Source organism: Sapajus apella, unplaced genomic scaffold, assembly GCF_009761245.1.
Source record: "Sapajus apella isolate SASKATOON/1434 unplaced genomic scaffold, GSC_monkey_1.0 scaffold26, whole genome shotgun sequence".
Classification (NCBI taxonomy): domain Eukaryota; kingdom Metazoa; phylum Chordata; class Mammalia; order Primates; family Cebidae; genus Sapajus; species Sapajus apella.
In genome coordinates, this window is record NW_022436966.1 from 1,355,054 (window position 1) to 1,368,979 (window position 13,926).

The following is a 13,926-nucleotide window of genomic DNA, read 5'->3' on the forward strand; positions in this document are numbered from 1 at the left end:
ATTCCTTATTTAATTAAAAAGCCATGTCTATCTGTCTTAGTTCTCAATTATAAGAAGATGGGAGAATTGAACTTTAGAAAAAATTTATAAATACATTTGGAGTACTGGTTCAGCATTCACTATCAGATTTCATTATCATCAATTTTAATCACATTTCCTACAATAAATACTTTGAGAATACGTTAAAGTTAGCCTTCACTTTCCTCTGCACTTTTTATAAATAATTTTTTAGCAGACTTTATTTTTTAGTGCAGTTTTAGGTTTCCAGAAAACTCATTGGAAAGTACAGAGTTCCAATATACTCCCTGCCCCACCACACGTATAGCTTTCTCTGCGATCAACACCCTGCATGAGAATGACACAATTGTTATAATCAGTGAATCTACAGTGACACATCCTTATTACCGAAAGTCTGTACTTTCCATTAGAGTTCACTCTTGGTGTTGTACATTCTATGGATTTGGACAAATGTATAGTAACATGAATCTACCATTGTAATTTTATAGAGAATAGTTTCATTGTCCTAAAAATCACCTGTTTTGCAAGCATTCATCCCTCCCTTTCTTCTGTCTCCTAGCAAGCATTGATCCTTTACTGTCTCCATAATTTTCCCTTACCTAGAATGGCATATAGTTGGAATCATACAATATGTAACCTTTTTGATTGGCTTCTGTCATTTAGTAACCAAAAAACATTTAGGTTCCTTTATGTTTTTTCATGGCGTGATAGCCCATTTCTTTTTAGTACTAAATAATATTCCCTTGTCTGGAAATAACACAGTTTATTTATCCATTCACTTACTAAAGGACATCTTGGTTACTTCCAGTTTTGGGAATTATAAATACAGCTGCTCTAAACATCCATTTCCAGAATCCTATGTGGACATAAGTTTTCAACTCATTTGAGTAGCACCAAGTAATACAATTGCTGAGTTGACGATAAGAGTTTAGGAGAAATAGGAAGTACCAGGAATCAGTTTTCCCACCTAGGCAATAATTACACTGGCAGAATTTGATGTAACTATTTTGGAACTGCTATGTCTATAAAAAACTTGCAACTTCCAGGGGAGGGCTTGGATGTTAAAATGTGGTTAATTTTGATCAATTTTATTACTTAGTACACTAATAACTACCCATACTTAACCCCCAAGTCCATGTTGGGCAATTGTGTATGTGTTCCCAAAGCAGTTTACACATAGTTTGTGGGAGTGAGAGTGGGCAAAAATGACCTTGTCCTCCAACTATTGGGTGATTGTCTTCTGATTGCTGAATGCTGCTTCTAATCACAGAGGTTCAGGCAGGAGAGGGACGACCATTCCTTCTTGTTTTCCAAGGATTGTTGCTAACCCCTGCCCTTCTTGCTAAAGTGATGTCAGGAGATTTAAAGGACTGGTGCTTTTTTCCCCCCTACTTCTCTTCATTTATTTTTTCTTTTTCCTCATTTGGGAGCCAAACATTAAAGACTAGGATGTTCAAAAGTAACTGCATAATTGGAGAAAATTAGAAACTAACTGTAGAGGTTCAGAGAAGGGCATCTGCTCAGAAAAGTTGTGAGAGGGCCTGAAGTTTACATATCAGGCTGATCCTTGCCATAGACATGGTCTATAACAATCAACAAAGCAATAAACAAAAGCAGTAACAAAAAACAGCAAACCCTAGAGAAGGGGAAGAATTTTTTTTCCAAAGTTGCCACATTATTAGATTCAAATGTCCACTTTTCAATGAAAAATCACAAGGAATGCAAAGAAACAATTAAGTATTACCCATGCAAAGCAAAAAAAAAAAAAAAAACAGAAACTCCTCTTGGAAAAGACCTGATGGTGGATTTACTAGACAAAGACTTTAAAACAACCCTCTTAAAGATACTCAAAGAACTAAAGAAAAATGTGAAGAAACTCATGGAATTGATGTATGAGCAAAATAGAGATAGCAATAAAGAGATATAAAACTTAAAACAAAACCAAAAATAAATTTTGGAGCTGAAAAATACAAGAAATGAAAATTGCACTAAAGGGATTCAAAGGCAGATTTAAGCAGAAATAAAAAAGAATCAATGAATGGGAAGATAAGACAATGGAGATTATTGATTAACAAATAGAAAAAAAAATGATTGAAAAAAGTAAACAGAAACTAAGGGACACGTGGGATCCATCAAATGGACCAATCTAGCCATTTGGAAGTCCCCAGGGAGGAGAGAGAAATGGGTACAGAGACTATTTCAAGAAATAATGACTGGAATTTTTCTAAAGTTTCTGAAAGATATAAATATAAACATGCAAGAAGAACTCCAATTAAAATGAACTGAAAGATCTTGGAAGACCCTTTGTAAGCATTTCTGTCTTCGTGCTTACAAGACTTATTACATACAAAGGATCCTTAATAAGATGATGAGTAGTTTTTTTTGTTTTGTTTTGTTTTGTTTTTTTTGAGACGGAGCTTCACTCATGTTACCCAGGCTGGAGTGCAATGGCGCGATCTCGGCTCACCGCAACCTCTGCCTTCTGGGTTCAGGCAATTCTCCTGCCTCAGCCTCCTGAGTAGCTGGGATTACAGGCACGCACCACCATGCCCAGCTAATTTTTTGTAGTTTTAGTAGAGACGGGGTTTCACCATGTTGACCAGGATGGTCTCGATCTCTTGACCTCGTGATCCACCCGCCTCGGCCTCCCAAAGTGCTGGGATTACAGGCTTGAGCCACCGCGCCCGGCCGAGTAGTTTTTTTATCATAAACTTTGGAGGCCAGAGGCAGTAGGTCAATATATTCAAAATACTAGAAGAAAAAACTATCAATGTATGTTTTTCCAGATATGTATATGTAATTTTATACATATAATTTGATACATATATAGAAAAATTATCCTATAAAAGTGAGGGACAAATTAAGACACTACCAGATAAATAGCTAAGGAATTTCTTTCCTACTAGACCTGCCATGCAATAAATGCTCAAGGAAATCCTACAAAGTGAAGTGGAAGTACACTAGACAGTTACTTGAAGCCATATGAAGAAATGAAGATCTCAATCAAGGTACATATATGGGCAATTATAAAAGCTAGTATTATTATCACAATGGTGGCAACTTCTTTTTGTTTTTTGTTTTTTTTTTGAACGAGAGAAAGGAAGAAAAAGAATAAAAAAAAAAAAAGAAAGAAAAAGAATAAAGGAAAGGAAGAAAGAGGAAGAGGAAGAGGGAGAGAGAACAGGGGTGTTGCTTTATTGCCCGGGCTAGAATGCAGTCTAAAACTGGGTATGCCTGTAATTGTGTTTAATAATAGAGACATTAAAAAAAAAAATGAGGGAAGAAAATAATTAACAAGCAGCCAACCAATATTTCATTTAAACCTGTAAATACGTGTGATGTAGTACTGATAAGAGTGTATATTTTGTGTATTTAAAGTGGAGAGTTCTATGAATGTTAATTAAGTCTACTTGTTCCAGATCTGAGTTCAAATCCTGGATATCGATGTTAACATTCTGTCTCATTGATCTATCTAATATTGATGTTGAAGTCTCCCGCTATTATTGTGTGGGAGTCCAAGTCTCTTTGTAAGTCTTATATATCTGGGTATTTCTGTATTGGGTGCATATATGTTTAGGATCTTTAGCTCTTCTTGTTACATTGATCCTTTTATCTTTTATCCTTTATGTAATATCTTTCTTTGCTTCTTTTGATCTTTGTTGCTTTGAAATCTATTTTATCAGCAAAAATTGCAACTCCTGCTTTCTATTTATTTATTTTAGCTCTCCATTTGGTTGGTAAATTTTTCACCATCCCTTTGTTTTGAGTCTTTATGTATCCTTGCATGTGAGATGGATCTGGATGTAGCATACCAATGGGTCTTGGCTTTTTTTGCCTGTCTGTGTCTTTGGATTGGGGGATTTAGTCGATTTAAATTTAAAATTAATAACAATATATGTGTGTTTGATACTGTCATTTAATGTTAGCTGGCTGTTTTCCCATTAGTTGATGCAATTTCTTAAATATGTTGATGTTCTTTATTTTTTGGTATTTTTTAGAAAGGCTGATACTGGTTGTTCCTTTCTATTTGTAGTGGTTCTTTCAGAAGCTCTTGTAAAGCAGGCCTGGTGGTGATGAAATCTCTGAGTGCTTGCTTGTTCACAAAAGATTTTATTTTTCCTTCGCTTATGAAGCTTAGTTTGGCTGGATGTAAAATTCTGGGTTGAAAGTTTTTTTCTCTAAGGATGTTGAATATTGGCCCCCACTCTTTTCTGGCTTGTAGGGTTTCTACTGAGAGATCTGCTGTGAGTCTGATGGGCTTCCCTTTATGGGTAACCTGACCTTTCTCTCTGGCTGCCCTCAGTATTTTCTCTTTCATTTCAACCCTGGTGAATCTGGCGATTATGTGCCTTGAGGTTGGTCTTCTTGAGGAATATTTTTGTGGTGTTCTCTGTATTTCCTGGAGTTGAATATTGTCCTGCCTTGCTAGGTTGGGAAAGTTTTCCTGAATAATATCCTGAAGCGTATTTTCCAGCTTGGATTGATTCTCTTCGTCACATTCAGGTACACCTATCTAACGTAGATTAGGTCTTTTCACATAGTCCCATATTTCTTGGAGACTTTGCTCGTTCTTTTTTATCCTTTTTTCTCTAATCTTGTCTTTTTGTTTTATTTCATGAAGTTGGTCTTCGACCTCTGATATCTTTTCTTCTACTTGATCAATTCGGCTGTTAAAACTTGTGCATAGTTCGTGAAATTCTCGTGTTGTATTTTTCAGCTCCATTAATTCACTTATATTCCTCTCTAAATTGTGTGTTATTGTTAACATTTCGTCAAACCTTTTTTCAAAGTTCTTGGTTTCTTTGCATTAGGTTAGAACAAGTTCTTTTAATTCCCAGAAGTTTCTTATCATCCACTTTTTAAAGCCAGCTTCTGCTAATGGAACACAGTCTTTCTCCATCAGGCCTTGTTCTGTTTCTGATGAGGAACTGTGATCCCCTGTAGAGGGAGAGGCGTTCTGAGTTTGGGTATTCTCAGCCTTTTTAGGCTGTTTTCTTCCCTTCGTTATAAATTTATCCATCTGTGGTCTTTATAATTACCGTCTTTATAGTTGTGTTTCTGAATGGACGTCCAACTTGTTGATTTCCGGCGCTAGAATCTGAGCAACCCACCGCTCCGTCCAAAACAGCGGCTTTAAGATTGATGGTGCTTTTCTGACTGCGCCAAGAACCGCCACACCAAGGCAGCGGCAAAACCGCCTCACCGGCCTCAAGAGTCACGCTGGCGACACGTGGGGCTCCTCCGCAGGGAATCTCCTGGTGTGTGAGCAACAAAAATTGATCTGAAAGTGTGGCGTCCTCTCGTTCTCTGCACTTTCAGTGGGAGCTGCAATCCCGAGCTGCTAGTGTTCAGCCATCTTGGATCTCTCTCCTCAACTTCTTTTTGTTTTGTCTATTTGTTTTGAGATAGAGTCTTGCTCTCCAGCCCAGTCTGGAGTGCAGTGATGCAATCTTGGCTTACTACAACCTCAACCTCCTGGGTTCAAGCAATTCTTGTGCCTCAGCCTCCCAAGCAGCTGGAACTAAGAGGTGCATGTCACCATGCCCAGCTAATTTTTTGGATTTTTAGCAGAGACAGGGTTTCACCATGTTGGCCAGGCCAGGTTGGTCTTGAACTCCTGGCCTCAAGTGATCCACCTGCCTTGGCCTTTCAAAGTTCTGGGATTACTAGAAGTGAGCCAACATGCCCAGCCTTCTTTTTGTTTTTTGTTCAAGAGAATAATACATTAGAAAAATTACTAATCTAAAATTTGGTATTCAGAAATTAACAAAGAAGGTAAAAGACCCCATCACTAGGCTTAATAATATCCCATTGAATATATATAAAACATTTTCTTTCTCCATTGGCCAATAATGAGCACTTAAGTTGCTTTCATGTCTTGGCTAATATGAGTAATTCTGTAGTGAACATGGGAGTGCAGATATCTCTTGAGATACTGATTTCATTTCCTTTGGATATATATACCCAGAAGTGGGATTACTGGATCATATGGTAACTCTAGTTTTAATTATTTTTCTTTTCATTGTTTTGGGGTTTTTTTGAATTTTTTGTTGTTTTTGTTATTTTCAGAGACACAGTGTCTTGCTGTGTTTCCCAGGCTGGTGTTAGCCTCAAGCAATCCTCCCACTTCAGCATTCTGAGTAGCTGGGATGACAGACATATAAGCAACCACACCTGATGCATTTTAATATTCTCAGGAACCTCCATTATCTTTACCAAAATGGCTGTACTTATTTACACTTCCAATAACACTATACAAGGGTTTCTTCTTTTCCATGCCCTCACCAATGTTTGTTATGTCTTGTATTTTTGATGATAGCCATCCTAACAAGTTGTATGTAGGGTGATTATCTTATTGTGGTTTGATTTGCATTTCTCTGATGACTTGTGATTTTGAGCACTATTTCGTATACCTGATAGACATCTGTGTGTCTTTTTGGAAAAATATCTATTTAGGTCCTTTGCTCAAGCTAAAGTCTTGTCAATTTTGTTTATCTTTTCAAGGAAGCTAACTCTTAGTTTTATTGATCTTTTCTCTTTTTTTCTGGTCTCTATTTTATTTATTATGCTCTGATCTTTATCATTTCCTTCCAATTTTGTGCTTAGTTTGTTCTTTTTGTAGTTGCTTGATGTGTGAAGTTAGGTTGTTTTTTTGAGAACTTTTTTTTCCCTTAACGTAGGTATTAACAAATACCTAATAATTCTGTTACCTAATAAATTCTAATAAGAATAAACTTCCCTTTTAATATTGCTTTTTATGCATCCCGTAAGTTTTGATATATTGTGTTTCTGTTTTTATTTGTCTCAGTATGCTTTTTTATTTCCTTTTTGATTTCTTATTTGACCCATTGGTTATTTATAAGTGTGTTGTTTAATTTCCATATATTTCTGAGTTTTTATAACTTCTTATTTATTTCTATTTTTATATACCATTATGCTCAGAAAAGGTACTTAAGATTATTACAGTCATCTTAAATTTGTTAAGACATGTTTTGTGACTCAACATATGACCTATCCTGTGGAACATTTTCTGTGCACTTGAGAAGAATATATATTCTAATACTGTTGGATAGAATATTCTTATATATTTGTTAGGTTCATTTAGTCTATAGTGTCATTCAAGTCTGATGTTTTCTTATTGCTTTTCTTTCTGTATGATGTGGTATTGAAGTCCCCTGTCATCGTATTGCTGTATTTCTCCTTTCTGCTCTGTTAATATTTGCTTCATATATTAAGTATTCCAATGTTAGGTGCATATATGCTTATAACTGTTATATCCTCTTGATGAATTGATTGCTTTATCATTATGTAGTTACCTTCTTTGTCTTTTTTGACAGATTTTTCCCAAAAAGTGTGTATTTTGTCTTGCATAAGACTTTTAATTATCGTTAGCATGGAATGTCTTTCCTCATCCGTTCACTTTGTTTATTGTGTCCTTAAGGTCTATTGTAATAATTTACTGTATGTTCTGGATACAAGTCTTTGTCAGATATGATTTGTAGATATTATTCTTTTAAAAATTGTGGTAAGAACACATACATGAAATTTACTCTCTTAAATTTTTAGGTGTACAGTATTGAATTGTTAACGATAGGCACAATATCCTACAACCCCCTGTCTTTCTTGAAGTCAGAGATCTAGTGAGTTTCATATTTAAAATATAAACAGGCAAATAATCGTTTACATCATACAGTCATACCTAGATAATTAATGGTATTTATTTTTTATGATTACATGTCCATACAAGAACACTTATACAAGTATACTCAGATGAATCTCCAAGGAGCTTTTCCCTTCTACCTCCTCCTCCTTCTCCTTTTCTCTCTCCTTGACATTGTTCTCCCTTTGTTCTTACTTCCTGATGTTCTGGCCATCCTTTCTCTGACCAGTAGGATCTGAATTGGATTCCCTATGGAGTACATCAACTCCTTTCTGTAATTAGCTTAGTGGAACCACTGTGATGTGATGCAAGAGACTTGGCTTCCCCAGAGCCACATCTCATAGTCTGGCACACCCTTCATCTGTTGCTCCAGGGAGCCAGATACCAGGAAACCATTATGTTAATACAGCAACAACAGCTCTTATTTTTTCATTCCCACAAAAAAATACATGTGACCTAACATGATCTTAAGTTATAAACAAGTACCCAGTATACTTAAGTATAGCTTACCCAGTATATATACCCAGTATAGCTTACCCTGTATATGTACCAAGTAAAGCTTAAGCTTTATGGTACTGAGTTTTCCTACTTACCTGGCATTTTGGCCAAAACCAAATCCCTAATACAGTCAGCAAGAGGAGGTGATACTATCTTGTCCATTGTCTGAATGGGAAGGTTACTGGGAACAACAGTATACTGATGTGATCTCGGTTCCGAGATTGGTAACATTTTGCAGATTGTCGTCTCACCCTCCTCTTATTTGAACAAATTATTTTTCTCCCAAAATTGCTATTTTATATATTGCCAGACCTTGCACTAATTTTGCTTTTCTGAAATACATTTTACCTTGTTGCTCATCTTCCTTTGAAAACTGTTCTTGTTCTATGACATTTTCCAAAGATTTAGAAAATTTAGTTTTATGTTTTCTTCTCACAATCTTCTTTTGATAAACTCCCAGATGTCCTATCTACATATATAGATTATAGACTAATGCAGTTGTTTTGACTTCTCAAAGCCCCTTCTCACTCTCACTCTACCATTTTATTCTAATTTAGTATTCTAATGCTCTTTTATATATGTTGCTTTCTTCAACCAAGTGTGAATGTACCAAATTAAAGTTAAATTTTTTTCTTTCCCCTTTGACTAAGTGACAGAGTTTGCTAATTTTAAGATCAGCCTTCAAGAAATCCAGGAAGCATTTTGAAATTGGTGGAATCCTTCCTTTTTCCCCTTTGGTAACTTCATTATAATGTGAAGATTATTAGAAATGTAAAATTATAGCATATTTTTGAAAAATTAATATTGTTTTTAAAAATGATTACCACATCTCATAGATGTTAGTGTGTATGAGAATGTGAAGGGTTAGATATTTGGTAAGTAAAGTATATTAGTGATTTTCTTTCTTCTCTTGTAGATTTACTGACAATATGCCTTCTTTCCTGTAACTTTGTATACCTCTTTTAATTTTTTTAAGTGAAAATGTTTCTTCTTAAATTTCGAATGAATTGGTAGTTTCTTCACTGAAAGATTTTGCACATTTGCAAATAGTATCTTGGAGCCAGGTCCTGACACCAGCTTTGACTCTGTGGGTTTTTACCATGCATGATTGGACAGGGGCAGAGCAGAACTGCGGGGAACAGCCAAGCTTTCTGGAGAATGGGTTGATACCTGTCAGAGGCTCTCCTATCCTGGACACATTTCCCAAGAAGAAGCCACCTTGCTAGTCTCACTGAACTTTGATTCAATCTTTCAGCAGTAAGAGTTGGTCAAAGGTAGGGTTTGGTTCTGCGTTGAATGGAGCAAGTACCTTGATTTCCTTGCTGATGCTTCAGAATCTCTGATTGCTGGCTTGGATCACTTAGATACTGAAAACCTACTACAAATTCTGGATTGCAAAGATAAGCCCAGAAAGGGAATTTCCATTATGACTCATGTATCCATTGGTTCCACTTGGCCAAAATTGCATGTATTTACCCCTTTCTATGATGTCAAAGAAGGACAATTTTAATTAGCAATTCTGAGAGAGGCTTCTTGTGTGTACATATAATCAATTTGTGGATGCATCAGCATATTATGAGCGACTGGGAGCCTCTTGCCCCTCTCTCATGTGGTAGTTTTTCTCTTCTCTTTCTGTCAAGCAGCATCTGAAAATTTGGGTTTATAGACCAATCCTAGGTGCCAATAATACTAAATCTTGAACAAATTATATCTCTTGTTTCTAGGGAAGGTACTGCAATATGAGTTCCACTACATAATGTATATGTATATGTATATGTTCTTCTATTTCTTTCTCTCAGGTTATAAAAGTAGTCTGTATTTATTTTTAAAGTTTATAAAATGTTAAGAAGAAAAAACCCACGCTCATAACCTTCCTCTCTGTAGCAGCCTTGGGTAAAATGATGAAGTGAGTGCTTACTATCATGTTTTCTGTGCATATTATATTTTATATGGTTGAGATTAGACTATATACAAATTCTCCTGTATTTTTAAAAATATTCACACTTTCTAATACTATTAACATTTTTTAATGTATTTTAAATTTAATTATGTTTCTGAGGGCATATTGAGTCACAAAGTTACAAAATATCTATTTTATACATTTATTAAATTTTTAAAACAATACTAATGAAAATTACTATGCTGTAGCTAAAACACTAGCAATTAATAATATCAGTTTCCTTTAAATGAAGTAATTAAATATGCACCTATAAATAAATTTGTAATGCCAGCTCACTAACTCATCATTGAACAATAGCTGAATTTTTTCCTCATGTTTTGTCCTTAATATAGAACAGTGTTTCTTAACCTTTTTTGAGCAACCAACCCTCTGAGAATTCAGTGAAAGCTATGAACCTTCTTTGCAGAGAAATGGATACTTACACAAAAAAACTATATATTATAATGATAATCAATTATGATATACTAGGCACTCTGCCAACTGCTTTACATGTGTTATCCTGTTTAATCCTCATAGCAGCACTATAAGGAACGCTCTGTTATCCTCATTTTTTAGATAAAGATGTTGACGTATGAAGAGGTTAAGTAAATTGTGTAAGCCCATAGAGCTACTAAATGGAAAACTGGGGCTCAAATTCTGATTTTTTATTGCTCCAAAGCCTATCCTCTTAACCAATGTGCATATAATTTTAGGGAGCTCATGACTTCCTAAAGCCTGCTTATTGATACTCATATTAAGGACCCCTTACCTATTACAATCCAGAGATTTTCATTGGCAGTGAAGAGTACATGTGGCTAATGAATCTTGCTGTTTGTGTAACTTACTTAATTAAAACACAATATTGGTTGAACGTCTACTATTTTGAATGCATGTTAGGTTTTGTGAAATGGCCTTTATTCCTAAGGAGTTTGCTATCTATGTGGGAAGAGAAGAATTATACACATAAAGCAATGAGAAAAATACAAATGTGAAGTTGAACATATAGTCATTAGACATTTCCATGAGCTATAAGTGAAAATTAATGTCTTCACTTTGTCATACCTGATGCAACTGTCATTCTTTGATTCCTTGATTTATAAAAGGGGCAATCAAACCTAAAAGGCCACCATATCCTTTGGGAACCTGAAAGATTCAGTGTGTCATAACAATGAGGTCTATAAAATGACTCTGAGTACTAAATATGTATCACATTCAGATTCCTAAGTTGTTTCATCAGCTTAATCTGTTAGCCCCAGGGAGCATGCCCAATAAGGAGATTCAAGAATGTGTAGCCAGCTCCCAAACATCCAGATGGCTGGTTCTGTTGAGTTGGACATATATAGGATGGCAGAACATCTTGATAGTTGCTGCCATTTTGACTCAAGTAGGGTTTGTACTTAGAGAGAAGACTTCAGATGCTTCAGGTGATACAGGCAGGATAGACTTGAGTTATGTAATACCAATAGTGATAATCTATCAACCTTGGAAGAAACCATCAAGTATGGGAAGCTTATTTTAGCTGACCACCTAACAATTCAGGCAGTCAAAAAGGATAGCTGTGGCTGTACTGCAAAGAATTACTATTAACAAGAGCAACTGTACATTTAACTCCAATAACACTCATATATGAGGTTATCACAGATGGGCTATTGTAGATATAAACAAGGGATTATATCAAGTTTTTTATTAACATGGCCTTTATAAAATATTCATATAGTTTTAGAATTTTACTTTTTTTTTTTTTTTTGAGACTGAGTTTTACTCTTGTTGCCCAGGCAGGAGTGCAATGGCACAATCTCAGCTCAGCACAACCTCCGCCTCCCATGTACAAGCAATTCTCCTGTATCAGCCACCCAAGTGGCTCAGATTACAGGCATGCACCACCATGCCCAGCCAATTTTTTTGTATTTAATAGAGACAGGTCTCACCATGTTAGTCAGGCTGGTTGAGAACTCCTGACCTCAGGTGATCCACCCACCTCTGCCTCCCAAAGTGGTGGTATTACAGGTGTGCGCTACCACACCCAGCCAGAATTTGACTCTTAAAAGTTTTATCATGTGGGCAATATATGATACAATTAATTTATATATGGCATTTGAATTTTCTTCTCAAAGCAAATAGAAACTTTAGTACTGCTAATCTTGCCATGTAGTTTATCTCTTTCCATTTATGAGGCATTTTTATTTTAAATGTCTACAATAAGAATTGTGTATATTGTTGTTTAATACATCTGTGCTATATTTTAATTAGTTTAATAAATTGACTTAAATTTCATTTTGTATAATGTTCTCATAATTTCTGGAAACTAAGTTGCTAGCATTATTTTGAAAAGCAGGACAAGGGTTTTATGAAATGCTGTTATGTCTGAGAAGCCCCCAAATGGAAACTATTTTTGAAGAACAGAAGTTCCTACCCTTGTTCACAAATTATCATTTGGATGTATCCAGCCACTAGTTGTTGGAAGTAATTTTCTAGACATATATGCAAATATCTTGATAGATGTTATTGATTGATTCCAAAAGAATATGATACCAACCCTGTATAGTTTCTTAAATTCAGTCCTGATAGAAATGTAATTTGAAGGAAAACATTCCTTTTTATATTTGCTTTGAACAGACACTTGAGTTGCTTTTGAGGAAAACAGCAGATTAGATATGGACTTCATAGAGAGAACTGTCCAACTTTTGCATTTGTTGTCTGTGTATGTGTGTGTGTGTGTGTATGTGTGTATGTGTGTGTGCGTGCGCTTGTGTGCATGCATGTGTGTAGGGAACTTAAGACCTTTCGATTTCATAATAAGCAGGGCTCAGAGACAATAAAATTTGACATTCTTAACGGTTACTAGTTTTTGTCCCCATATCCCTGTACAGCCATCTTCTTTTTAACGACATAGAAGCCAGAGTCATAAACTGAGCATGCACCCAAGGCACCACTGTAAACTGCAAATAGTATTCATGAAGTCTCTTCAGGCTAAGATTAAATTGGGGTAGAGGAAGGAGAAGAAAGAAGTTTTGAGAGTGGAATGGAAGTAGAAGTCAAGGACAAAGAATACGCTAGAAGGACAGACATGTGCAAATGTTCCCTAAGTTTGCAGTGAGATTTATTCAGATGGGCTTTTTCATATCTGTAAATATTCCTTTGCTCAAAAGCCAAGCCGTGTGTGTGTGTGTGTGTGTGTGTGTGTGTGCGCGCACGCGCGTGCGTTGGCAATAATGCAGTCATGAGATAATACAAATAATCAGTGAGGGAATAATTAATGATGTGGTAGGGAATATTTTTTGATAAATGCTTGGGGAATGAGGTGACAAGCGTGAAATTAGAAAATTCCTTCAGCGATCTAAAATATAAATAGCTCTCGGAACTGAAAAGAGTTTCACAGCTGAAGATTTTATTGTGTTGGGAGGAAAAACTTTTTTCTCTCCCCCACTCCCTCCTCCTTTGCAAGTTGTTTGTCCATTCACAAAACAAATACTCTGAAGCCCAGCGCAGCTCATGGGAATAAATTTCAGGTCGAATTAGTACAGTTTCCTTGCTGTCAGGATGCTGGAATTAATGGTGTTTTGATGACACGAATTTTGAAGGGCAAACAAAGAAGCTGAAGGGAGAGAGACATGACTCCTTAGAAGCTTGGTCCTCCTCTCACCCAGCTTCTCTTGTCTTCCCTGTCATCCGTCTGCCAATCTCCCTGTCCATGGTTAGTTAAAGGCGCTTTTTATCCTCTTTTCTTTCCCACAGAGTTTGCCAGATCCGGCCCGGTGCCTGGGTTCCAGGAGGACACGCTGCAGTTGGCCTTCATCGACTTGAGACAAGT

General features: G+C 36.0%; 1 protein-coding gene across 5 annotated transcripts in view; it reads left to right on the plus strand.

Annotated features, from left to right (window-relative positions):
- Window positions 1-13,926, plus strand: part of EXOC6B (exocyst complex component 6B) — a 661,151-nt gene that overhangs the window by 482,562 nt on the left and 164,663 nt on the right. For all 5 annotated transcript variants that reach the window (XM_032292191.1, XM_032292190.1, XM_032292192.1 and 2 more), the window contains one exon: window positions 13,851-13,924. In XM_032292191.1, coding sequence (XP_032148082.1) covers window positions 13,851-13,924 — 74 coding nt within the window. The remainder of the gene's footprint in view (window positions 1-13,850; window positions 13,925-13,926) is intronic.